The sequence below is a fragment of the Vigna radiata genome, chromosome 8 (assembly GCF_000741045.1).
Source record: "Vigna radiata var. radiata cultivar VC1973A chromosome 8, Vradiata_ver6, whole genome shotgun sequence".
Classification (NCBI taxonomy): Eukaryota; Viridiplantae; Streptophyta; class Magnoliopsida; order Fabales; family Fabaceae; genus Vigna; species Vigna radiata.
The window spans coordinates 31,765,010-31,790,064 of record NC_028358.1 but is presented as its reverse complement, the minus strand read 5'-3'; the positions used below and the strand labels follow the sequence as shown (position 1 = coordinate 31,790,064).

At 35.5% G+C, this 25,055-nt stretch overlaps 4 protein-coding genes across 6 annotated transcripts; 3 read left to right on the top strand and 1 right to left on the bottom strand.

Moving 5' to 3' along the window:
- The first annotated feature begins 831 nt into the window (after nucleotides 1-831).
- On the top strand, nucleotides 832-3,104 carry LOC106772045 (dormancy-associated protein homolog 3). 2 transcript variants are annotated; one of them, XM_022785166.1, is made up of 3 exons: nucleotides 832-1,017; nucleotides 1,238-1,407; nucleotides 2,593-3,104. In XM_022785166.1, exons 1-3 carry the CDS (start codon nucleotides 903-905, stop codon nucleotides 2,701-2,703), a joined length of 396 nt encoding a protein of 131 aa, XP_022640887.1. In that variant the 5' UTR covers nucleotides 832-902; the 3' UTR covers nucleotides 2,704-3,104. The 2 variants fall into 2 exon arrangements, with proteins under 2 accessions (XP_022640887.1, XP_014513673.1); XM_014658187.2 differs by having other exon boundaries at nucleotides 844-1,017; nucleotides 1,238-1,402.
- Nucleotides 3,105-5,515: 2,411 nt separating this feature from the next.
- LOC106772044 lies at nucleotides 5,516-9,534 on the top strand. 2 transcript variants are annotated; one of them, XM_014658186.2, is made up of 5 exons: nucleotides 5,516-5,711; nucleotides 6,996-7,345; nucleotides 7,676-8,010; nucleotides 8,318-8,456; nucleotides 9,350-9,534. In XM_014658186.2, the coding sequence occupies exons 1-4, from the start codon at nucleotides 5,615-5,617 to the stop codon at nucleotides 8,445-8,447; spliced, it is 912 nt and encodes a 303-aa protein (XP_014513672.1). In that variant the 5' UTR covers nucleotides 5,516-5,614; the 3' UTR covers nucleotides 8,448-8,456; nucleotides 9,350-9,534. The 2 variants fall into 2 exon arrangements, with proteins under 2 accessions (XP_014513672.1, XP_014513670.1); XM_014658184.2 differs by lacking the exon at nucleotides 9,350-9,534 and having other exon boundaries at nucleotides 5,517-5,711; nucleotides 8,318-8,560.
- Nucleotides 9,535-13,079: 3,545 nt separating this feature from the next.
- On the top strand, nucleotides 13,080-15,349 carry LOC106770781 (60S ribosomal protein L18). The gene is made up of 5 exons (XM_014656580.2): nucleotides 13,080-13,201; nucleotides 13,290-13,379; nucleotides 14,019-14,147; nucleotides 14,228-14,410; nucleotides 14,969-15,349. Exons 1-5 carry the CDS (start codon nucleotides 13,199-13,201, stop codon nucleotides 15,125-15,127), a joined length of 564 nt encoding a protein of 187 aa, XP_014512066.1. The 5' UTR covers nucleotides 13,080-13,198; the 3' UTR covers nucleotides 15,128-15,349.
- Nucleotides 15,350-15,813: 464 nt separating this feature from the next.
- On the bottom strand, nucleotides 15,814-21,274 carry LOC106770531. Its single transcript, XM_022784818.1, has 7 exons — nucleotides 20,768-21,274; nucleotides 20,260-20,504; nucleotides 19,891-20,139; nucleotides 17,116-17,608; nucleotides 16,861-16,942; nucleotides 16,595-16,766; nucleotides 15,814-16,395 (listed from the first exon to the last, which is right to left on the bottom strand). The coding sequence occupies exons 1-7, from the start codon at nucleotides 21,239-21,241 to the stop codon at nucleotides 16,140-16,142; spliced, it is 1,971 nt and encodes a 656-aa protein (XP_022640539.1). The 5' UTR covers nucleotides 21,242-21,274; the 3' UTR covers nucleotides 15,814-16,139.
- Nucleotides 21,275-25,055: the final 3,781 nt, after the last annotated feature.

The window sequence follows — 25,055 nt, the reverse complement described above, 5'->3', positions numbered from 1 at the left end:
AATGATACATATACAATATCTTTTTGATAATATTTGAATATCGTCATACACGTGTTATTATATAATTGGTCCAAATGACACTATCATGGAATAATCATAACATGTATGATAATATTCAAATATTATAAAAAAAAAATATATCCTTTTTACTCTTTCTTCTCCTACATTTGAAAAGTAAACACAGTTAGCCAATTGTCTTTACCCTCTTTTGCAAGTGGCTAAATGTCAATTTTCAAAACCCAATAATGGAGAAATAGGACACACAAAGAGAAGGGATTATTAGCACACAAACAAAACAAACTAACAAAAAAAGACAAAGCCACAAACAAATAACAAAGAAATGGATTTGTTGTCTCTATTCCACGCTAATCATGTTATATATGTGTATATTTCCACACAACAGAATAAAATGTTATGTGTAATTTTTTTTTTCAATTTGTACTGTGAGAGTTTTAGCAAGTTAACAAGATTCTATTTGTAATGGTAAAAAGGATTCTCTTACAATTTTGTTAAGAAAAGTTGCAATAAAACTATCTCATAAAGTTCTTATCTTTGGGATTTGGACAACAGTCATGGGCATTTTGGAACATACTCCTTCTGGAAAATGACATGTCACGCAAACTATCCTCCTTCATACACACATCCAACATCACGTGTCGCCCACTCATCCCTAATCCCACAAACTGTGGGACCCACTAGTACGGGAAAACCTTATCTCTAGCACAATCTAGATCCAAAAGCCACGCAATATGCACCCACGTGCTGCCTCACAAAATCGACGACCCAGATTTCTTGCTGGGCCCATCACTTGTTGGACCTTTAACGCTTCGCCGTCGTTAAATATTCCTCTCAGCGCTGCTTATTCCCGGAACCTGCTTACTGGATCCATCTGATCTGCTCTCATGGGGCTACTCGATCACTTGTGGGATGACACTGTTGCCGGCCCTCCGCCGGAGAACGGCCTCGGCAAGCTCCGAAAGCACAACACCTTCGCTTTCCGATCGAACTCTGCCAAGGGTACGCATGCATGCCCGTCGAACTTCATTCGGCTTCCCTAATTAATTTTAGCTGTTAAAGAAAACGTGAATCGCAACAAGAAATGACTTTTCGAAATTATTCTCACACACTCACGCGCTACTGCATGTGTCAAATCTTAAAATGATTTAAAACGAAAAAAAATTTGCTTATGCTAACGAGAAAGCATTGTCGTTGTATGATTTTGGTTTTGGTGGATCAGAATCAGACAGCGGAAGCGTGAAGTCATACGGTGAGGATTCGCCCGAAGATGCGATGAGAGTTACACGTAGTATCATGATCGTGAAGCCACCCGGATACCAGAGTCAGAGTGGATCGGCGCCGGTTTCACCCGCCGGTTCTACTCCACCGCTGTCTCCGTTTTCAGGTAAGGTTGTACTTTACTATTTTTTTATTGTCAGTGAAATGACGAATTAGACCTTGAATTTGGTTTAGGAACTGGGGTGGTCTTGTCTCCTGGGAAACTGGAGTGACAGTGTGAGAATTTGACTGAGGCGGTTACTCTGGAATTTTTTACAAGGGTAATTCTGTCTATTCAGACAGAGTTTCTCTTTCCTATGATAACGTTAACTAGGGTTAGTCATGATGGCGGTTTTGTTTCCTTGCCACGCATCTTCTGCAATGTGCTTATCCAAGTAGTACTACAGGTCAAAAGCACTTATAGTAAATTTTAAGATTACTTTATTTTTTTTAACCAATTATGTTAGTGTATATTTCAATCTGGATACAAGTAGTACTACAGGTCAAAAGCACTTATAGTAAATTTTAAGATTACTTTATTTTTTTTAACCAATTATGTTAGTGTATATTTCAATCTTTAAATAATATTATTGGTGAACGGAGGGTGAAAAGGTAAAATAAGAAGTTATATAATTACTTTATTAAAATTAAGAAATTAAGAAAGCTTGTTATTTTTTTTGGATTTTTAAAAGGACATAGGAAATGAAAACTACCTGTAGCATTTAGGTTTTGAATTCAGCTTGTTACATCTATACATGTATGATAAAAGGCTTCTTATATATATATATATATATATATATATATATATATATATATATATATTTATATGAATTAAAGCATAAGGGGATTCAGGAAATTTCACTTGTTATTTAAAAACAGAAGCGGCTGGATATTTATCTATTATTGTTTGAAAGTTTATTTTAGAAGATGCTTTTGATGACATAAAGGGACATACAGCATAGTAATAATATCTGTACAGGTGGTGGAGTGATTCGTATGACAGTGAAAGCATATGTATAGTTTAAGTCTCAATGCTACGTTTTGTTATTGTCCGAATAAAATCTATGAAGAAAACTGGAAAAGGTCTGCAATTTGGTCTGATCAATAACCGCCAATGTAATGATGATCGTAATATGGGCAGTTTAACGAAGAATATATAGCATGATATAGTTGTTATCGATGGTATGAAATTTGATCATGCATTGAAGAATATAGCATGATACACACACACACTTGTTATTGATAGTGAAGTTTTGTCATGCAATGAAGAATATAAGATGTATACTTAGTATGCATGCATGTGTGGTACTGATATAGGAGGAGCTAGAGAGTCCTTCCGCTTTCGAAGAAGGTCGACATCGGATGCTTTGGAGAAGACTCGCCAGAACAGACCAAGCTCTTCTTCTCCTTTCGATGTGTGAGAAATGACCCTCGTCGCTCTCCTCCATGATCACTAAAAAAAATGAAAATATAGTTTGTTTTCCTCTGCCGTTTTTGGTCATGCTGTATCCATTTTTGTTTACCTTTTGTGCATATATATATATATATATATATATATATATATATATATATATATATATATATATATATGTGTGTGTGTGTGTGTGTGTGTGTGTGTGTGTGTGAGTTCATCAGTTGAGCGGTTGAAATCGTGGAATGACGCAGTGGTAGCTTTGTGTGGTTTAACAGCTCAGTGTTAGTCTGTTTAGTGTTAAACTAGTTATGGATGGTCGGTTAGCTGTAAATATGTAAAAACGGAACTATGGGCGTGCTTTTGCTAAGTGTACTGTGTATATATAAAGCTGTTTGTTTATTAGTGTTTGCTTTCACGGTCTTAGGTGTTTCTGGGTAATTCTTTCCACGCATTTTGTATCTGTTTTCTGAAAAATGAGGTATCCCTGAACATTTTGTTTTGGAGCTTGAAGTTGTGTTATTGGCTTCATGGACGATACATAAAAAGTAAAAAGTTGAGAGAGGGTCCAATTTGTCTGGCTTTAAGGATGACGATGAGTTTTGTGGAGAGGTGGCCTTGTATTGAAGCAGGGCTTGGAAAGCGACACTTTATAATGGCCTTGGTCCACGAATATTCGTTAACATATTTTACCTATCTTTTTTGTCGGAGCCTCCTTTTTTAAGCAAACATACACACACACACACACATATATATATATATATATATATATATATATATATATATATATAATATTAAATGATTTAATATGTTACATACGTTCTGTGTACATTTCTTTTTTTCCTTCGCAACATGATAATTTTGGGGACGTAATGGGGAACTATAATTCCAAATCAGCAACCAGTACAGTGCTTTTTATCAGCCGGACAAACTAACCAAAACACTATAAATAAATGAAATTTAAACGGAGCGATTGCATGAATGTAAAACTTGTTTTGCTAAAGCATTCTCTTCAGTCTGCATCCCAAATTTTCTCATAGAATTTAAAGGTAATTTTACAATTTATAGAAAAAAAAAATAACATTAGTTGATTGTCATATAAAATTAATAAAATCGTTATAATCTCGTATCACTAGATAATTTCGTGCTATACTCTGCCTGAGTTATGAAAAAATAAAATAAAAATACCGAGACCAATGGAGAATGGAACCAAAAGATCATCCTAGTATATTTATTTGACTTTCCTTAGATAAAAGGAATCCCTAATCTATTAATTATAGATTATAAGAGAAATTTGCGTGGAGTAAATATACTTACATACCTATGAGCACTGTTTTTCTTTTTTTATCAGCGGATACACACACATATATATATATATATATATGGGGTTTGCTAACTTACATACGTCTGTTTTTCAGTTGGTATATTTTAGCAATGTGTACCGGATTTCAGTAGACAAAAATACTCTTATATATCATGAATTAAGTTTAAAGGTTAAGGATATTTTAATAATTTTCACTTTCAAAATAAAAAAAATAAAAAAAGAAACCTTCCAAACCCTTACCCACCTCTCTCATCCTTTACTCTAGCCCCAATTGAAAAAAATCAAACACTTGTCTTATTTTAAAAATTTTCATTCTCAAAACTGAAAAAAGAAACCCCAAACCCTTACTCACCTACTTCATTCCTCTTAACATTTTCTCTATCATCTCTGAACTAGCTCCAACTAAAAAAATACTCATTATTAAACAATTTACTTTTGTAAAGAGTTGAGTCATNGACATATTCACCTTCCGAAAAAAGATCATTCATAATCTCTTTAATTTCATTATCTTCACTATATATATTACAGCCGACTGACACAACTTGCACCAAGACTTATGAGCATCCTTCCTTTACATTCTGAGACACTACATAACATTGTTCCGTGGCCATTTTTGGCAAATGTTTCTGATTTTTTTCAATTGGGGCTAGAGCAAGGATGACAGAGTAAAAGTCTGAGTGAAAGGAGATGAAAGAGAAAAGGTTGAGAGGAATGAAAGAGGTGGGTAAGGATTTGGGGGGTTTCTTTTTTTATTTTTTTAATTTTAAGAATAAAAATTATTAAAATATCCTTAACCTTAAAACTTAGAATTAATGATATAAGGGTATTTTTGTATACTGAAATCCGGTACACATTACTAAAATGTACCAACTGAAAAACAGACGTACGCAAGTTAGCCATATATATATATATATATATATATATATATATATATATATATATATATTTGAGGTATCTTTCGAATAATTCATTGGAAATATACAATACCAACGATGCCTGATGCTAACATCTAACATACTTAAGGTGATATTAATATCATCTTTTGAATGAACATTTTGTTTAAATTTAACAGTTCTTTTGATTTTTTTTAAACTAATCATCATTAATTAAAAAATTACGTAAAAAATATTAATACTTACAATAAAAAAAACTATTTACATTTAATTTTATAATTATAATAATGACATTAATAATAATTTTATTAGTTTTTATTATGATGAAAAAAAGTCAACACATGTCCACTGTGTTTGCACTAGTATTCTTTTATATCTTGCTATCAATTACAAGATGTTATTGATAAAAATAAATAATGAAATAAAAATTAAAAATCGTTGTTATTTATTTGTTCAGGCTAGTCTGTGTGCTCGTTACCGTATATCATATAGTTGCCCAAATAGAATAAGCTACCTGGAGGAGATTGGGCTTTCCTATTTGGGCCATCTTTGGAGGAGTATAACGAATTTGGGCTTATAGATTTTTAAGCCTTGATGTTTTGAGAAAAAGAAATGATTTGGAAGGTTCCCATTTGGATTGAATAGCACCGTGTTTGGCTGCAGCGTAGTTAGTGTTGGAGACTCAATGAAATCTATGGTGGTTTAGCGGGTATGGATCGGAAGCAGTCCCGGCTCGGACCCAAGAATATGGATTATAGCTTCTTGCTTTTGCTCCTCCTCTTTCATGGCTTCCTTCCTCACTCTTCTGGTTTACCTTCTCTCTTTTATACTTTTTCACTTAAAGAAAAAATAAATAAAAAGACATCTTCTACTGATTTTACAATTTTTCATTGTAATCATCATCGCGTTAAGATAAAATTCGATATTAAGCTTAAGCATGGATACGCCGAAATAGAAAGGGCAGTTATTTTATTCTTTTTGAAATGCTTTGTAGTTTGAATAGTTAGTACTGTGATCGTTTACGATCCGGGTAATTCTTCAATTATGTTCCTTTCTGATAGATACGCACTCTGGCGTTGCTATATGAATTCGCTTCTTGAATTGCTTTGGAATGTTCGATAGACGCATAGTGATGTTTTTGAGCTGGTCTTACAAGGTTCATTTCTGATTAGTAGTAACTTGACCCGCGCTGGCAGTGTTGGTCCCTGATCTTTGGTCTCATTTCCGTGATTTCGTCTTTCTCAGATAGGACATTCTATCAGAACCAAAATACCAAATGTCACATTTGTTGTTCTTTGTTTTGGCCATCCATTGTGTTGGTTAAGTGTACTCCTCAAAAGGACTATATAAATGGAACTGATTTATTAGATCACGTGTTGATATAAAGAAAAATTTAGTTTGTTTCAGCCAACCAAAAACCTTAATTTTGTTGCGAACGTGGGATAAATCGATGTACCTGTTCTTACGACACATATGATGTATTTACCTACTTTGTCTCTTTCTTTCTTACTTCTTTCTCATGGACATACACATGAAATAGTGTAATCTACCAATGTCTAGTCTTTGCGCTTTGGCTTGCCTTGTCGGGATCATCGTTTCATCCTATTTTCTGTTCACTTCTTTTTTCAACTAAAGCTAAAATGGACAATTGGGCATGCTTGCCATTGCTTATGCACATCCTTTAGTAAGCATGTTGTTGTTGGAAATTTATCATGGTAATAAATCCTGATCGTAAGTTTACAATGAGTAGTGAACTACTTTTTTTAGTGTTAGCTTATTGTGGATCATAATGGGCAAACCATTCACAGCCATTACTATTGTGTCATAATCGCCATCTGCCTTGTAATTCAATTTTCATTCCATTTTATGCATTTTCTGTTTGCAATTAATAATGCATCTTGTGATAAAATGTTTAACAACTGGTTTATGCAATTGAAGAAGGTGTCTACTCAAATGAGATAATCAACAAATTGTGTTTGTAGGTCTTACTCTCATTTTATCTTACTTGTTACTGCTCCTTTGTTACATAAACTTATTAGCAGTGTTCTTCTATGCATTTAATTCTCAGTTCTCTATCTTTTTCTGAATGAAGGTAAATCCAATGGAGTGTGTGTTTCTCAAGGAGGTCGTTTTCCTCCCTTCAAATCTGAGGGTAATGTTCCCAAAAAGGGTCCTAAAGATTTGACCCTCTGCCGGATATTTCGAAAAAAGACTTGTTGTGATGTAACCCATACACATCCTGCTCTGATGTCTGTAAGGAAGCTAGCTACTTCTGGGGAAGCTAGCCCAGAGTGCTTGCACTTATGGGAACTGTTGGAATGTTCCATTTGTGATCCGCGTGTTGGTACTCAGCCTGGACCTCCTCTTATTTGTGCTTCTTTATGTGAGAGAATTTATGAGGCATGCTCAAATGCTTACTTCTCTATGGATGTGAAAACTCAGGTTTGTGGATGACTGTCTCTTTTTCAAAATAGTTTATACAAGATTATGAAATGTTTAGAGTCTGCATCAGTTGGTTAAGAAACAAAAATTTACATGTCTTTTGTCAAAAATTCATTTGTTCTTTTGTCAAGAAACAAAAATTTACACATGATTGGTTTGTCCTTAAAAATTCGCAACAAAATGTTTTTAAGCTTTTAGCTCTGACATAAGCTTTTTATTTTTATTTTTGTGGAATAGAGAGTTTGGTATGTTTATATTATCCTTTTTAATACCACCACATTGTTTAACTTGGCACCTTATACCCATTTTTTGATTGATTTGAAACACCAGATTCTAGCACCTTGTGGCGTAAATGACTTTGTATGTGGTAGAGCTGCTGAATGGGTCTCCAACGGTACAGATCTCTGTGTTGCTGCAGGTTTTCGAGTGACTTCATCTGATATTGGATTTATTGCCTCAGAAGAGGCTTCTTGCTATGGTGATAAATCCAGTCTAGGTTCTGTTGCTGATACATGGAAGACTTCACAGTTTGAGTTGATCCAGAAAGGTGAGAGCTTGAGGATGTTGGATGATTTCCACCAATGGGTGAGGGAAATGCCATTCGGTGAAAGGGTTTCTTGGGCTATTGGAGGGATGGTTCTAACAGCAGGCTTGGTGTTTGTAAGGTCCGAACATACTCCTTTTATTTCCTATTATTGAGTAGCTGTGCATTTTTGTATGGTCCCGTTCCTATTAGAAGTGATTCTTCATGATTTTCTTTAATCGGTGCATTCTGTCAAATTGCAGATAGTTGTGATAAAATTAATATTTTGCCATTTGACATTATACCAAATTTAAGTAGAGTTGCATCTGAAGCAGAATCTTGAATTTTTCTTACCTACTTTCTTAATGTTCATTCATTGACAAATGATTCGTTCATAATTATTCTTAGGAATGATGCTTACGTTCTTTTTATATATTGTACTCATACAGCAAAAGGAAAAGTCATAGCCAACGCCAGAAACTAGCTGCTATAAAGCGAACTGCCAGAAAGCTTGGGGGCAGGATGGTGGAGCAACTGCCTTCTAATGCTCAAGAACATAGAAGAAGAATTTCCAGATGAGTGCTCCTTGTATGTGATGTTGAGAACATAATTAACGCTGCTAATTTGTAGTTGAATCCTTTAGTTTCTTGTTATAATTATCAAAATGAAATCTTGCTGTACTTTGTACTCTCGCTTTTCATGTTCTTTCCTTCTTTTTTGCATAGTTTTTTCGTAGTATTTTTCCCTTGAAGATAGTTTTCTTTAGACCGAAGTATAGTTGTTAAAAAGAGTTGTTTGGTCTTATGGCTTTTTTTCTGTAGAAAAATTATTGATATAAGAAAAACCATTGTTGTATAAAAATGGGGGGTGCTTCCACATCTCTAACCCTTGTCCTCTCAGATTGCTCACTGCTTCATGCACCATGAGTCAATACTATCGAGTTATTGATGTGCAAATGCTGTCAGGGTATGGGAGTTATTATGCCCTTGTTTAAAAGATCAGCAAAGGATTTCAGTAGCCTCGGGGTAGTGGAGAAATGTTAGAGGCATTTATAATTACATTTGAGGAAGAAAACGGACAAAAATGGTGCTGATTAAATCAAGAATATTTTTGGTCTTGAAAATATGATAGATTATAAGTTAAAAAATTGAAGTTCTCCATTTATTGTAAAAGTTTTATGCTAAGTTTGTGAGGAGTACTATATATACCATAGCACATTTGTCTTTATATATTATGTCGGTTAAGATTTATTAAAACTACAAAATTAGTATTGGATTTCTGTTAGCTAATAGTGAAGTGATATTATCAATCACAAAGTTTATACATGAGATTTATAAAATGATTAGATCTCCAATAAAATTTAGCTGAGTAGTGTTAAAAATTCTGTTGCTTACTGTTTTCAAACTTCTTTTTATGATAAGAAATTAGACATAAATTTGAAAAAGTTCTGGCTGATTGGAGCACTTCTAATTTTGTGGCAGAATTAGAAGCTGCTGATGAAAGCATTGAGAAAACTTTGAACACAGGCTAATGGGACGTGTCAGCCGAAAGCACATTGTTTTGAATGATAGTTGAGAGATAATGGTTTCGAGCCATAGTCTCGGCGACGTTCATGTCTTGTTCTTCAGAGAAGGATAGGAGCTGATTATCACGAATTTTAATATTCTACTCCATTTTTAAAATACACTGATATTGATATTTTAAAATATATATTTTTAATATATTAAAATTAGTATATTTTGAAAGTTGAGCAATGAATTGAAAAATATATAAAAAAAAATATCAATAAAAAGTCTAGACTTTAGTATCGTTGGTAGACAATGGAGTTCAAATGGGGTGTAGATATTTAATTTGTAGGTTAAAATCCTCTTTTGGTCCTCATATTTGTATGACAATCTCAATTTGGTCAACATATTTTTTTTTGTCTCAATTTAGTCCTATAATTTGTAAAAATGAGACAATTTAGCCCTCACCGTTAAATAAAGAGTAACGTCGTTTCCTACTGATGACGTGGTGGACAGAGAAGTGGTTGAGTTATAAATGATTTAAATACGTGTATTTAAATACGTAAAAAAAAAAGCTAGTGACGTGGAAAATGATTTTATAATTTGGTTTTATTTAATAATGAGAAAATAATAAGTGGGGGAATTAGGGATTTAAGAGAATTGGGAATTTCGTGGGTATCAGAAATCAAAGTTAGGGTTCGCATTCTCCATTTCTTCGTCGAAGTTCTATGTGCTCGTGGATGCAACGAATTCAGCTTGGACGTCAGTGAAGGTAAGTTCCCTATGTTTTTTGTCTACGAATATGTAATGGGTTTCGTGTGGTCCCGATTATGATATGTTGTTGGTGTGTTTATGTTAGAATATGTTTCCTATGTTGTTGCTTTGTTGTTTTGTGATGAGTATCGTTTATTGTTTGTTTATGTTTTTGATTTCTGTGATATGTATAAAAGCAGTGGTCCCAGAAATTCCTGTTTGTGTGTTGATGTGTACAGTGTCGTGGTCCATGTGTGTAGTGTCGTGGTCAAAAAAATTGTTCCTTTACTTCTTTAAAAGTAGTGGTCCCCTTTTGCTGGACCAGTGTTTCCTTAGTGGGGATGTTATTTTATCCCCTGTCCCTTCATGTGTTACAGTTGCTTAGTTAGTACTTTATCCCGTCCCTTTCATAATATAATTTTGCCCCTAATGTACAGGTGTTAAAAGGTTGTGTTTGAATAGTAGTATATCATGGATGACCGTATTAAAGTAGTGGTCCATCATACAAGACATTTTGTTAGTGATGATAATGGTAATTTAAAATTTGATGGAGAGATAACACAATGGTCTTGTGATCCAGACCTCTTCTGCTATTTTGGAATAATAGCATCACTGAAAGAGTTAGGTCATAAAGACGTTAAAGAAGTTTGGTTAGAGAGTTGGGAGTTGAAGAAGAATGATACTGAACTAAGAAAGGGTGGGAGCAAAAAATCATGTGCTATTTGCAAACAACTTGGACACAACAAAAGATGTTGTCCACAACGACCAACTACAAAAAATATTCCAGCTGACCAACCTCCTGCTGCAGAAGCTACTGAGCAAGCTACTCAGCAACCTACTGAGCAACTTACTGATCAAACACCACAAGTGATAGTACCTCCTCTTGAGCAACCTATTGGTCAAACAACACACATGCCTGCTGCTGCTGAATGAAGTCATATTTCACTTTATTTTGGAACTTTGAAATTTGACCTTATATTGGTTACATCTTTTAATTGTAATGTCAGTTGTATTTTGTTGTATTGATTAAGACAATGTTGCTATCAGATCTTTTTGATTATTAGTGTTATCTGGTCTTTTTGGTGTATTGCTTAAGACAATGTCTATGTTTAAGGCTCCACTTTCAGTAATAGCCTTAGTTTGTGGTCAGTGTGTATTAACTCTATTGCTTAAGACAATGGTCAATGTTCGTTTTAATTCATTGGTGCTTCTTCAAGAGTTTTTGGTTTTTATTGTATACAAATTAACTGCAGATTGAATGTATACAATTCAACGGTGCTTGTTCACAGATCATTATCACAATAATTGTCACACCCTAAAGATTGAATGGCAGATTGTGTCTCTTTTCCCTATTCAATTTTGCATATCAAATAAAACAAATCAAAAGGGACATTTTACAAGATGAAATTAAACACGGGAACTTTTATAAATATGAAATTACTTGCTGTTAATATGAAATTAGATTACATACTTTCAGAGACCTACTTTCATCAACCTCCTAAGAAATCAATCTACTTTCATCAACATCGAAATCACAATTACATTAAACACCCAGGTAACAAACATCATCCCAATTAACACCTTCATGCCCTTCTCCAAAATAACGACACTTTTCTCCAAAGAAGCATATTTCATATTTTCAACATCTCTTTCTTCCATCTTCATCATACTTCCACCCACTTCGTCGTTTCTCGCACTTGCACTCCTTTCATCAGGAATCGTCAAATTTCGTTCATCAAAGACTTCTTCATTGCACCACTGAAAGAAGATGCATCCACCCATCTCTCCACTCCCACCCTGTACAAGAAGAAAGCACACCCCCTCGTCAACGAAATCAAAATTCAAACAAATGAAATCACACAAATTACCTTGAAGTGAGGGCAACCCCAAAATCGTTTGCCCTTGTTCTTAGCAGTTTTGGCCATGCGAAACACTGCTTTCGAACCACAATAGCAANTGGGTTTTGCTCCCAACCNNCTCCCACCACCAGTACTCTGTTCAAAGCCCCAACCACCCAAGCATTTGCACGAAGAAGAAGATCCAGACATTTGGTCACCTGAAATGAACACTTCTTCCAAAGCTTTATCTGCTTCCACGGCTTCCAGAAATCTGTGAGGATGTTAAGTGTTAGGGTTCCTTAAAATGTTAAGTTTTAGGGCATCTTTAGTGTTAGGGCTAAGAGCATAACACGTGTATGCCATGTGGAATACTTCATTACACAACCAACACCCATATAAATGAATAGATATTGCCATCATAGCTAAAAAAAAATTACAACTTATCAGTAAGAAACGACATTACTCTTTATTTAACGGAGATGGCTAAATTGCCTCATTTTTACAAATTATAGGACTAAATTGAGACAAAAAAAAATATGGTGACCAAATTGAGATTTCCATACAAATATGAGGACAAAAAAGGGTTTTAACCTAACTTGTATGAATCAATCCAACTATTCAATATAGTTTATATATATATATATATATATATATATATATATATATATAATTTTTTTTATATAACTGATTTCTAGGAGAACAATTAAAAAAAAAGATTTTAGTTTTAATAATATTTTATACTTATATTGTTTTCGTCGGATTACTTGAAAAACATGAAATTTATGGATGAAAACTTTTCATAAAAATTATAATAAATAAGTTCTAATACATTTTAAGTTTAATCATGTTTTGAATCTCTAATAAATTTGAAAACCTTTAATTCAATATCTATTGAATTTCTGTTACATGTATTTTCGTTTGGTCATATAATTTATTATCTTTTTTTCGTCATATTCTGGTTAAAAATTAATAACATTTTACATAATAAATATAAAAATAGATACTAAATAAAACATATAAATATTAATTTAAAATATTTTTTACTTTGTTACGGAAATTTGGGCCGAATATGGTGAGTGAAGAGTTGGGCCTATGTTTCAGAACCAAAGCTGGCCCATATTCTGAGCCCTATTATGAAAGCATAGAAGTAAAAAACCCTAATTTGCTTGCTATCATAAATCGCAGGTGTAGCGGCAAAGAGTGAAGGAGGTTCGTTCCGAGACCCGAAGCAGCAATGGTTCTTCGTCTTTCTCTGTCTCATTGTTCTGCATCTGTAACAATGTTATTCTTCTCTCTAACTATATTCATTTGAATTGGACACACAGGGGATCGATCTGAAGGCCGGAGGTAAGAGCAAAAAGACGAAAAGAACAGCACCAAAGTCCAATGATATCTATCTCAAGCTCTTGGTTAAGGTCGGTTTCAACTCACTTCTCTCATGCTTTTTTCTTTGTGGTCAGTGATGATAAATGTGATCCCAGCTCATTATGAGACCTTCACCATTGCAAGGTCCGGGAATAGAATTTTCCACATTTTTCTGAGCCACTTTCTCCCATAAGCAGTGCCGTTTTTATTTTTTGTTTGATTTCTTCTGTTATGATGTTTTTAGTAGTTAAGAAAGCTTCATTTAACCCTTGTGAAACTTCACCTAATTTGTTGTTGTTGTATGCTTGTATGTTTTACTTCAGTGCAGATCCGTTTTTACCTTAAGCTCGTTTGCTAAATTTTAAATTTGAAATCTTAGCTCTAGAATTCCCTTAATAATGGATTGATGGAGCTTGTACACGAGAAAGGTTCCCGATGATGTTTTATCTCATTTTACCATGCTAATTCTGATTATAGGTGATTAATATTTTCAGTTTAATTACTGAGGGAACTAGTCTATTTCTCTGGTACTTGTCAATATTGATATTCAAGTTTACAGTTTTTATTATCTTTCTATTACTTTTTGTACCGTCTGTTCTCAAAATTTCCCCGTTTTATCTAGAATACTTATTTGAATGTGTATTTTTATATATACTTTGAAGTGTTCTGATTTGTTTTAAAATGATCAGCTTTATCGCTTCCTTGACCGGAGAACTAGCAGCAATTTCAATGCTGTTATACTCAAGCGATTGTTCATGAGCAAGGTTAACAAGCCCCCACTTTCTTTGTCAAGGTTGATTAAGTATACCAAGGGAAAGGTTCGTTTTTTATGTAATATTTTTCATTTTTAATATTGCATTTGCTTCCATTGGTTTAATTTTAAAATTTATCTATGCAGGAAGATAGGATTGCTGTTGTGGTGGGGACTGTAACTGATGATATCCGTGTTTATGAAGTTCCACCCTTGAAAGTTACAGCACTCAGGTTTACTGAGACTGCTCGTGCAAGAATTGAAAAGGCTGGCGGTGAATGTTTGACATTTGATCAGTTGGCTCTTAGGGCACCTCTTGGAGAGAACACGGTATGCTTAGAGGCTACTGTTTGCTTTTTTCGTTTTCTGAATATCTGCTTTTGTTCTCTTGAATGCTTCTTCTTTTTTTCTCGTTTTATATCAGACCTTACCATATATTTATAGTTCCTCCTTCAATCTTCTGTTCTTGAAGTTGTTATTTTTTCGTATACATTTGGATCGTCTTAATATCTTTTGTTTTCGATCCATACTAATCAAACCAAAGATTAATATTGATTAATAAAAACTGAGTGATTAGATGAGAAACATGGGATACATATAGTTTAACCTATTTGTGCCTAGAATTATTCTTTTTTCTGAATATTGAGTGGTATGCTAGTGGTTGAATTTTTTTCATATGATATTATTTTTTGTCTGCCATCCTAATCCTATGCAGCAAATGAATTACCTTCACATTGTTTCAGTCATTTGCTTTAAATATTTTATGATTAAATTGATAATTACATGTTGTATTGATCTAAGTCGTACTTTTTAATTTATCTGGTTGCTGATGTTTTTTGTATGCATTGCATTTGCCGAGTTACCCGAACTGTGTTATTATATATGCAGGTCCTTCTTAGAGGCCCAAAGAATGCTCGTGAAGCTGTGAAGCACTTTGGTCCTGCTCCTGGTGTTCCTCACAGCCACACCAAACCTTATGTTCGATCTAAGGGTAGGAAGTTCGAGAGGGCTAGAGGAAGGAGGAACAGCCGAGGATTTAGGGTGTGATGTGATAGCAGTGTTTAATTCTACGCTGGTATTATTACCTCTGGGATGCAAATTTTTCTTATATTTTAGACTGTTGAGGCAGTTTTCTTGTTATTTGTATTCTGATAATGATTTAAGTACGAAGTTTTCATTTTTGGCTCCTTTATTTTCCGATTATGTGTTTTGTGAAAGCTTTAACTCAGTTTTGATGTCATATATTGGATAATCGTTAATTATGTGATACATACTTTGGCCTCTCCCAAACCTTATCATACAAACTACGAAATTTTGAACGACTAGCATCTATTTTTTTCTTATGAAAAGTATACTTAACTCTTCTGTAATGTTTTCAGAGATATTTGTGGCACCCAATCTCTCTATGGCTATATTTCGAGTTATTATAGATAATTAAACTTGTTTCTTGATGAGCTGATGGCTGTTTATCCTAGACGAAACAAAAACATGGTCACGTTTTTTCTATATTGAATAGAAATGAACTTGTATATTTTGAACCCACATTGATTATTTGTAATTGATTATAGATCTGATTTTTAAAATTTGAATACACTTTTTTTTTTTATAGTTTAATAGTCTATTAACTTTTTCTTGGGTAAGTTACCATAATAAAAAGATAATATGTTAGAAAAGCAGTTACTACATAAATTTAATAATAATTATAAGAGTATAGGAGGGCCGTAAAAAACATATTACATGGATCAATTCAATCTTTATTTATAATATGTGAATCAGTTCAGTGTAGGCTATACTAGTTTAGTATATATTGAGTTTTGCCCACTAATTGCTCATAACAATCTCCTTACCCTTGTGTTCTTGCAAGAAATTGAACAAACACAACATGATCTCATGAAATAAAAGTTGATATCATATTTTTACATTGGCAAACAAGCATATATAGTGCATTTAAGGAACGGAGCTAGCAAAAGTTGCCATAAAATAGAGTTTGTGACATAGTTTGTAATAAAATGTTGGAGTGAGCAGTCCACTTTCTAAGAGTTATTGATATGCCCATAATTCAGGGTCCGAACTTCTTAAGAAAATGATAGATGTGATTGCTCACATTCTTTGCTGCTTCTTGGTTGCTGAAGTGTGCAACACCTTCCAGCACCACCACTTCCTCCAAAGTCGGCACATCTTTCTTGAAACCACCGTTGTGAACGTACTCCTTCGTCCCCGGTGAAGTGTACATCAAATCATCACCACCTGTAATGAACTTTACCGGTACATTCTCGATTCCCATTCCAGTCCACGATGCTGTTAGCTCCCAGTTTCTGCAAAACCATTCAAGATGCTACTATTAGCCACATGCTAATTTCTTATTATTTTTATCCAACTATCATAATATCAAAATGAATAACATTTAGCACATATCGTTGAGATTGAACAGAATCATTAAAATGAAAACGTCTTAGTATTAGTTTCTCAGCACACAAGCACATGTACATAAGAAAACAAAAAAATGGATCTCACAAGTTGAGATTTCTGTAGTAGCTCAAGCCTCCCGTGAAGCCAGTCTTCTGAAATTTAGTAACGTAATAATGAAGATCTTGTTGAGAGAGCCAAGAGGGCAAGGTGGGTGAAGAATGGGGATTAAACCCAGTTCCATGACCCGCTTTTGGAAAAACTGGTGGACCTGACATGTCTTGAAAACCAGCACAAAGAAGAACATAAGAGAACAGTGATAAGCTCTAAAACTGTACTCCAAGATGAATGTAAAACAGATACAATTGTCAGACCAGTTTTACGGGACGTAAATATGTTGTTCAACAGATACGCAGTGTCAACGCAGGCCATGGCAGCTTCTGTCTTGCCTGTTTCCTGTCAAAAAAGACTTCAGCATTAATCATGTTCATACCATGAACTAAAACTATTTCATTTGAAACCACACTCATTGCTGCAAATAAAATGGCAGATGATTCATAATAATAAACCATTCTTTGTGTTCTCAGATTTGGTATGCAGAGAAAGAATATACGAAGTATTTGATTTACCTGAAATCTGCATATGTAGTAGTCATCTCCATACAAGGCACGAAAACAGTCTACGGTCTTATGTTGAGGATTTCTCCCGAGGAAGGGTCGGAAGGGGACACTGAGGGAAACATAGGCGTTGATTCTGTCTGGCCGGAACATGCAGAGATACCAACCGATGATGGCACCCCAATCGTGTCCCACCAAGAACACTTTTTCCACACCCAGAGAATCTATGAGCGCAACGATGTCTCCCACAAGGTGAAAACACGTGTAGCTGCTCTCTGGAACAGGGGCCTCCGTGTCACCGTAGCCTCGGAGATCAGGCGCCACAGCACGATAACCGCGGGAACTAAGAGCCAGAATCTGGTGGCGCCAGGAGTACCATAGTTCAGGGAAGCCATGCAAGAACAACACCACTGGGCCTTCTCCTTTCTCCGCAACATGCATCTTGATGCCGTTTACTTCTACCATACTGTGCTTTATGCTCTCCATCTCTCTTCTCTCTCTTTTCCTTCAACAATCCAAAATTTAATCTTAAGGCCTGTTACGTTGGGGACAAGCCAGAAAAAAGGTAACCTTTTATTCAAATGTTATAATTTGCTCTCCAAGTTCATATTTTACTTCTCTTTTTCTTGCTTCGAAACTAAAGTTCTCATTCTCATCTCTTTCACACCCATTTGCCTGTACCCCCTCCCCATCTCAAAGTCTCAAATTTTGCAGCGGTCCCTTGAAAATTTCCACCATTCCCAAGAATTCTATAGTTCACTGTTTTTCATATTAATTTTCGGTTTAAAAGATTAGGAGGTTCTTATGCAGTTTTTTGTCAATTTCAACTTTATGAAAAATTCAAGCAAAAATCTTGCTTAATTCGTGTATTTGTTTCGGTTTTAAAATTAAAACGCAATTTCCACCTTCCTTATCTTCAACTTTCATCCTTTCATTATTCGAAGTTTGTTCTCTTGACGAAACCACCACCATTCCAATCCAACTTTCATCCCTTCATTGTTAGAAGTTTGTTCTCTTGAACAAACCACCACCATTCCTCTTTTTGGAGTACCCGTCAACCATTTCCCCCAATCCTCAACTTCTCTTTCAACCATTGATAGCCACTGTGGTGCGTTTCCCTGCAACTATCACACCAGTCGCACTCCATAATTTTTTCTATCATTTTTTGTTCTACCTAAACCTGCTTATTGTAAGTCAAAAATCCTCGCAAACCCCAACATTCCTCTACATTTTTTTTGTCACAAAACCATCAGCGTACCTATCAGAGCGAGATACCATTCCGATCGGAAACAGAGAATAGAATAATAGGAGAGCCCATCGTCAGCGGCGACGTAGGCGGTCGCCGGCAGTGTCTCCGGCACCGGTAGCAGTTGATCTCGTTAGTAGCTGTGAGAATATGTCACAGGAACTGAAGAGGAATGAGAAAGGAGGACTTGGCGGTGTGACCGGCGATGACTATGGCGATGAACGGTGTCGCCAGCGACGCACTGGTCGAAGGAAAGGGCGCCACGGTGTTTGGCCCGACGGTGGCAGCGACACCCATTGCAGATTACTTTCTGGGGGCGAACCCCTTTTCATTTTCCTTTCCTGACTCTCCTTTTGTTTACTTTCTTTATATTACTTTTTTTTTTTCGGGGAAATTGAGAAAACTGATTAAAAGGATGGTGGAAATTGCATTTTGATTTTAAAACCTAAATAAATAATTTAAGTTGACGTATTAACTGCCACGTGTTTTTAAATGACAGTTTATTTAACTAATAATCAAGATTTTTGACGCCGTTTAAAAAGTTTAATCTACATTACTTAAATTTTTCATAAAGAGGATCAAATTAAAAGTAGAAGGATATACTTGGCGAAAACTGCAGAGATAGCAATCTCTGAATTATTAAACCTTAATTTTCTAGTCAACCTTGGGCTTTGAGATTTGCCAGTTTTGAGTTCAAATTATTTGACCAAAGTATGTTTTCCAATAGCTAAAGCCACTTTTGGGGGTCCAAATGTTGAAAAAAAAAAATACATTAACTAAATAAACATAATATTTTTATTTTATGCATTTAAGAAATTTTCTAATGTTTGTCATACCTCAACAAATTTCTAATGTCAGTCATACCATCAACAGTTTTCTAATGTCAGTCATACCCTCAACAATTTTCTAATGTTGTCATAGTCAACAAATTTTATATGAAAACGATTTATAATTGTTGTGTAAAAAACTATTACCCATTCACCTGGAGAATGATTTCAAAATGTGAAATGTTTGACACGATTTTTTTTCTTTTATACTCAAATAAAACTGTGGTCTCAACTTTTTTTAATATTTATTAAAAGATAAAGGTTAATTTTGGAAAAAAAACTTAAAAAATTGTGTCATTTGAATGTATTTCTCAGCATGTAAACATATCAGTTCTCTTTTAAAATGTCTAAAATTTGGAAAAAGTACTTATATTATGTCATCAATAAAATTGTACTCCATTATTATCTAATGCAATACTCTCTTCTTTTTTTTTCCTGTACCTATAGAGGAATTCTTATAACCAAGGATGCTGTAATAAATGGTGCAAGATACCTCAAAAAAACTATCTTTTTCTCTACCTTCAAGAATAGGACTTATTATGGAGGATATAAGTGATAGTACTTTTGCTCAAGATCTGACTATAACTCTGAGAAAAAAAGTAATTTTGATTGAAATCATCCCAATAACTTCTCTTTATTAACAGTTTGGACGCCTAACCGAAACATGATTTGCAGAATTGAAAATGGGTTTGCTTTGACATAGATACTGTGACTCAGAACTTGTTGATGAAGTGATGAATGTGATTGGCCACATCGTGTGCTGCTTCTTGGTTGTTGAAGTGGCCAACACCTTCCTGCACCACCACTTCTTCCAGAGATGGCACATCTTTCTTGAAACCACCATTGTGAATGTACTCCTTCATCCCCTGGGAATTGTACACCAAGTCAACGCTACCTATAATGAACTTAACCGGTACATTCTCGATTCCTACTCCAGTCCACGCTGCTGTCAGCTCCCAATTTCTGCAAAACCATCACCAAAATCATAACTTTTACAAACCATATTGCTTAATGCTTCATTGTATCAAATCTCATGTTCTTAAGCATCTTATATGATCCAAATAGATGAATATAGGAACTCACAGGTTGAGATTTCTGTAATAGTTCAAGCCTCCAGTGAAGCCAGACTTCTTGAATTTGGTAACGAAATAATCAAGATCTTGTTGAGTGAGCCAAGAGGGCAGGATATCAGGAGTATGGGGATTAAATCCAGTTCCATATTCCCCTTTCGGGAAAATGGGTGGACCGGAATGGCGCGTTGTGAGTATGTTCTTCATCAGATATCCAGTGTCAACGCGACCCAGCTCAGCTTCCATCTTCCCTGGTTCCTGTGCGACACATCACATCAACACATACGCTTAAAATTTGTGAGATTTAACATAACCCAATACAATCTCCTAACATCAATAGCAGTAGCATAGATTCACAACGACACCAAACAGTACCATACACTTTTGGTGCTTACTTATCGTTCTTTACTTTGATTTTTGTCTTGTTCCAGAGATATAGATCTCTGATATTACTTTATTGGAAGTATTCTAGAAGCAGTCTTGGTAGCTGATACCGAAGAGCTTAAAAGAAGATAAAGCACCTGAAATCTGCATATGTAGTAGTCTTCTCCGTACAAGGCACGAAACATATCGACGGTTTTCTGTTGGGGGTTTCGTCCGAGGAAGGGTCGGAAGGGGACACTGAGACAGACATAGGCCTTGACTCTGTCTGGTCGGAAGAGGCAGAGGTACCAACCGAGGATAGCACCCCAATCATGGCCCACAAGGAACACTTTGTCCACACCCAGAGAGTCGATGAGCGCAACGATGTCACCCAGAAGGTGGAAACACGTGTAGGCGGTGATTGGCGCAGGGGCGTCGGAGTCACCGTAGCCTCGGAGGTCAGGGGCAACAGCACGGTAACCGAGGGAACTGAGATGCAGAATCTGGTGGCGCCATGAGTACCAGAGTTCGGGGAAGCCATGCAAGAACAACACCACTGGACCTTCTCCCTTCTCTGCAACATGCATTTTTATGCCATTTACTTCCACCGTTCTGTGAACTATGCTCTCCATTGTTTCTTTTATCTCTCTGTTATCTGTTCTGGTTACCTTCTGCCGATGCTCACCTCCTTCCCTTATTTATACTTCCCACCTCATTATCATGAAAACAATTCTTTTTTTTTTTATTTATATTCTTTCTTCTTTTATCAAAATATTTCAATTTAAATAAAAATGCGGCATAAGTACCATATATGATATTAAAGTATTTCAATTTTCATATGATGGAGTCTATTTGAATTTTCTTTTTGATAAATTTATTGGTTTAAATAAATAAATTGATTGACTTGTTTAAAAGGGAAATTTTATGTAATATTACATGAAAGAGTGAAATATTTATTACAAAATAGAAATAACGTTTGCAAGTTAAAATTGCTTTTAGGGACCAAAACGCAACCAAAACATATAAATAAACAAAAGCGACATACATCGGTGATAAAAAAAAGTGATATATGTATCACGTGTTATTAATATAATCTTTGAAACTTTAATCGGCGGCTCATCTTTCGTGATATAATATAGTTTGGGATAAAGTCGGGTGTATCAAATTCAATGCATGTAGTACTGTTATAATAATAGTAGTAAAATAATAAATTTTACTTCTGTTTACGTGTGAATGGACAGGTCCACACTCAGTGTCTTTTGAATTTTTCAAACACTTTTTTTAAAACATTTTGAAATTGGACAATTAGGGTAGAGAGGGAGTGACAGAGAAAGGAAATTATAGCATAAGAGAGGTAGAGCGTGAAGACAGTGTGGAAATGTGAATACGTAAAAACTTTAAGAAAGAGAAGTAAAGGGCATTTATAGTGCATAGACGGTAGATAGATTGTAAAGTAGGTATAAAGTAGGTAGATAGACCGTCTGACAGTGAGACAGGTAAAGTAGGTATAAAGTAGGTAGATAGATTGTCTGACAGTGAACAGCTAAAGTAGTTTTTGTTTTTACAGTAACATATCTCCTAGAACTAAACTACTAAATTATTTTTACATTCAACATATCTCTGAGTGCTTTAAATATGTTAAGTCTAAGTGCTTTCGTTAAAATATTCGCAATCTGTATATCTATTGGACAGTGCAGCAGCTTGACTCTTTCTTGATTTATCAAGTATTTTAGAAAGTGAAACTTTGTGTAAATATATTTGCTTCTACGGTAATAGAGGATTTTGATAAGCTGATTGTAAATTTGTTATGCACCATCAACTGTATGGGTCTTCTACATTCAAATTTCAAGTTTTTGAGGAGAACTTCTAACCACAAGCATTGCATTGGCATGTCGTCTCTGCAGAGGCTATGTACTCAGTTTCGTACGAGAAAAGTGCCACTACACTTTGTTTCTTAGAGCACCAGGATATAGGTGCTCCAACAAATCTTATAAAATACCTAAAGGTGCTTCTTCTGTCGACTTGATCTCCACTTCAGTCTGAGTCGCTCTAGACTTCCAATGTATCATCCTAAAGAGGTCATGATGGATTGTTCCTTTTAGATATCTCAGAACGTGATTGGTAGCTAATAGGTGGCTCTGCTTAGGTTCGCTCATGAATCTACTCAATATTCTCACTCCATAGCTAATATTTGGTCTGCTGTTGCAGATGTATCTCTACGAGCCAACTATTTGTTTATACAAGGAGGCATCCACACTCTTTTCTTCTGTATTTTCAGTCAGGTTTAGATTGACAGTCACCAGAACAGTTGTGTTGTTGCAATTCATCATGTTAAAACGCTTAAACACTTCACCAATATACCTCTTTTGATGCATAAACACTCCACTGGCTGCTTCAGTGAATTCCAAACCAAGAAAATAGCTTAGTCTTCCTAGGTCGGTCATATCATACTCGACTTTCATTTTCATCTTGAATTCTTCTATTTCGTTTTCGGATTCTTCAGCTACGAGAAGATCATTAATATATAAACACACTGTCAATGTACTCTACTATGCAACATACATACCATACTCGACTGAACTTTTCACAAAACCAAGCTTCAGAAGCAATGCATTGATGTGATCATTCCAGGCTCGTGGTGCTTGCCTCAGCCCATATAGGGCTTTGTTCAACCTGTAGACCTTGTGTTCTTCACCTTTTTTCTCGAAACCAGGTGGTTGCCTAACGTAGACTTCTTCTTTCAAAGGGCCATTCAAGAAAGCAGATTTAACGTCTAGTTGATGAATTTCCAAGCTCTTAAAACTTGCTATAGCCACCATCAGTCTAGCAGTCTCCAACCTTGCGACTGGAGCAAACACTTCCATGAAGTCTACTCCTGGCTTCTACAGAAATCCCTTTGCCACGAGTCGCGCCTTGAGTTTAGCCACTTTGCCATTTGGTTTGTACTTTGGTTTGTACTTTGTTTTGAAAACCCACTTCACTTCAATTGCCTGTTTATCTTGCGGTAGATTGACCAATTCCCAAGTTATTATGTTTCTTTCAATAGACTTCAATTCTTCAATCATCGCTTCTCTCCATCCTTTTTCATCGAGAGCTTGTTTCCAAAGTCTACTACATCATTATCAGTGAAAACTTCATAATCAACTAACCTTGAGGAAGGAAATCTTGTCTTTTGTGGTCTTCTATTGTCGTATGTCTCAGTTGGTTCAATGGCAATCTTGTCACCCAGCTAGCTTGGAATTGTCTCACGAATTCCAATCTTAGTTGTCTGATGATCTTTATCAGCTTTCCTCCGGTTGAATGTGGCTTCCACGTCCATGATCACGTCTCTGCTTATTACAATTTGCTTGTTCTTAGGACTATATAACATGTATGCACTAGTGGGGGGGTAACCGATGAAGACAAAGGTCTCGCTTCTGTCATCTGATTTCTTCCTCCTTGCATCTCGAATGTGCCTGTAACACACTGAACCAAAGATTTTAAAATGATTAACTACTGGTTTAGTACCTGACCAAGCCTCTTCTAGTGTGCAATTTTTCAAAGCTTTCGTTGGACTTCTGTTCAAGAGATAAGTTGTTGTTGAAAAGCTTCCCCCTATAGATAGTTTGGAAGATCTTTGCCTTTAATCATGCAGCGAGTCATGTCCAGTAACATTCTGTTTCTCCTTTCAGCCAGTCCATTGTGTTGTGGAGTGTAGGGTGCTACAACCCCGTGTATGATACCCTTGTCATTGCAAAAACTGTTCATTTCATGAGAATTGAATTCTCCTCCACCATCAGTTCTGAGTAGCTTGACGCGCATTCCAGATTACCGCTCCACCATGATACAGAATTTGACAAAGTGTGAGAAGAGATCCTTCTTTTCTTTTATCAAATAAACCCAGATTTTTCTGGTGAATTCATCAATGAAAAGAAGAAAATACTTGTTACCTCCAATTAATGCTTGCTCAAAAGGTCCACACACATTGGAGTAAATCACTTCAAGAGGTTACTTCGCTCTTTTGTGCGTTGTTCTTTTAAAACATGTTCTGGTCTGCTTTCCAATTACACACCCTTCACATACCTTCTTCGGTGAAAGAATCTCAGGAATACCTCTCACCATTTCTTTGTTTTTCAGTTGGCTTAAACTTCTGAAGTTTAAGTGTCCGTATCGATAGTGCCACAACCACACTTCTTCCTCGGTGTTTACAGATGATAAACTTTGAATAGCTGTGGCACTGAGATTTACCTTGAAGGTTATATTTCTTGCTAGTGGAGCCTTAAGCACGAGTCTTTTCCTATCATCAAATACCTCTATATGCCTTTGGTGCATGTTAATTGTGTAACCCTTTTCCAGCATTTGTCCCAAACTTAGCAAATTACTCCTCATATTCAGTACATACAACACATTATTCGTATACGCCGGTTGCCCGTCTTTGTGTTTGATCAGAATTCTCCCTGCACCTTC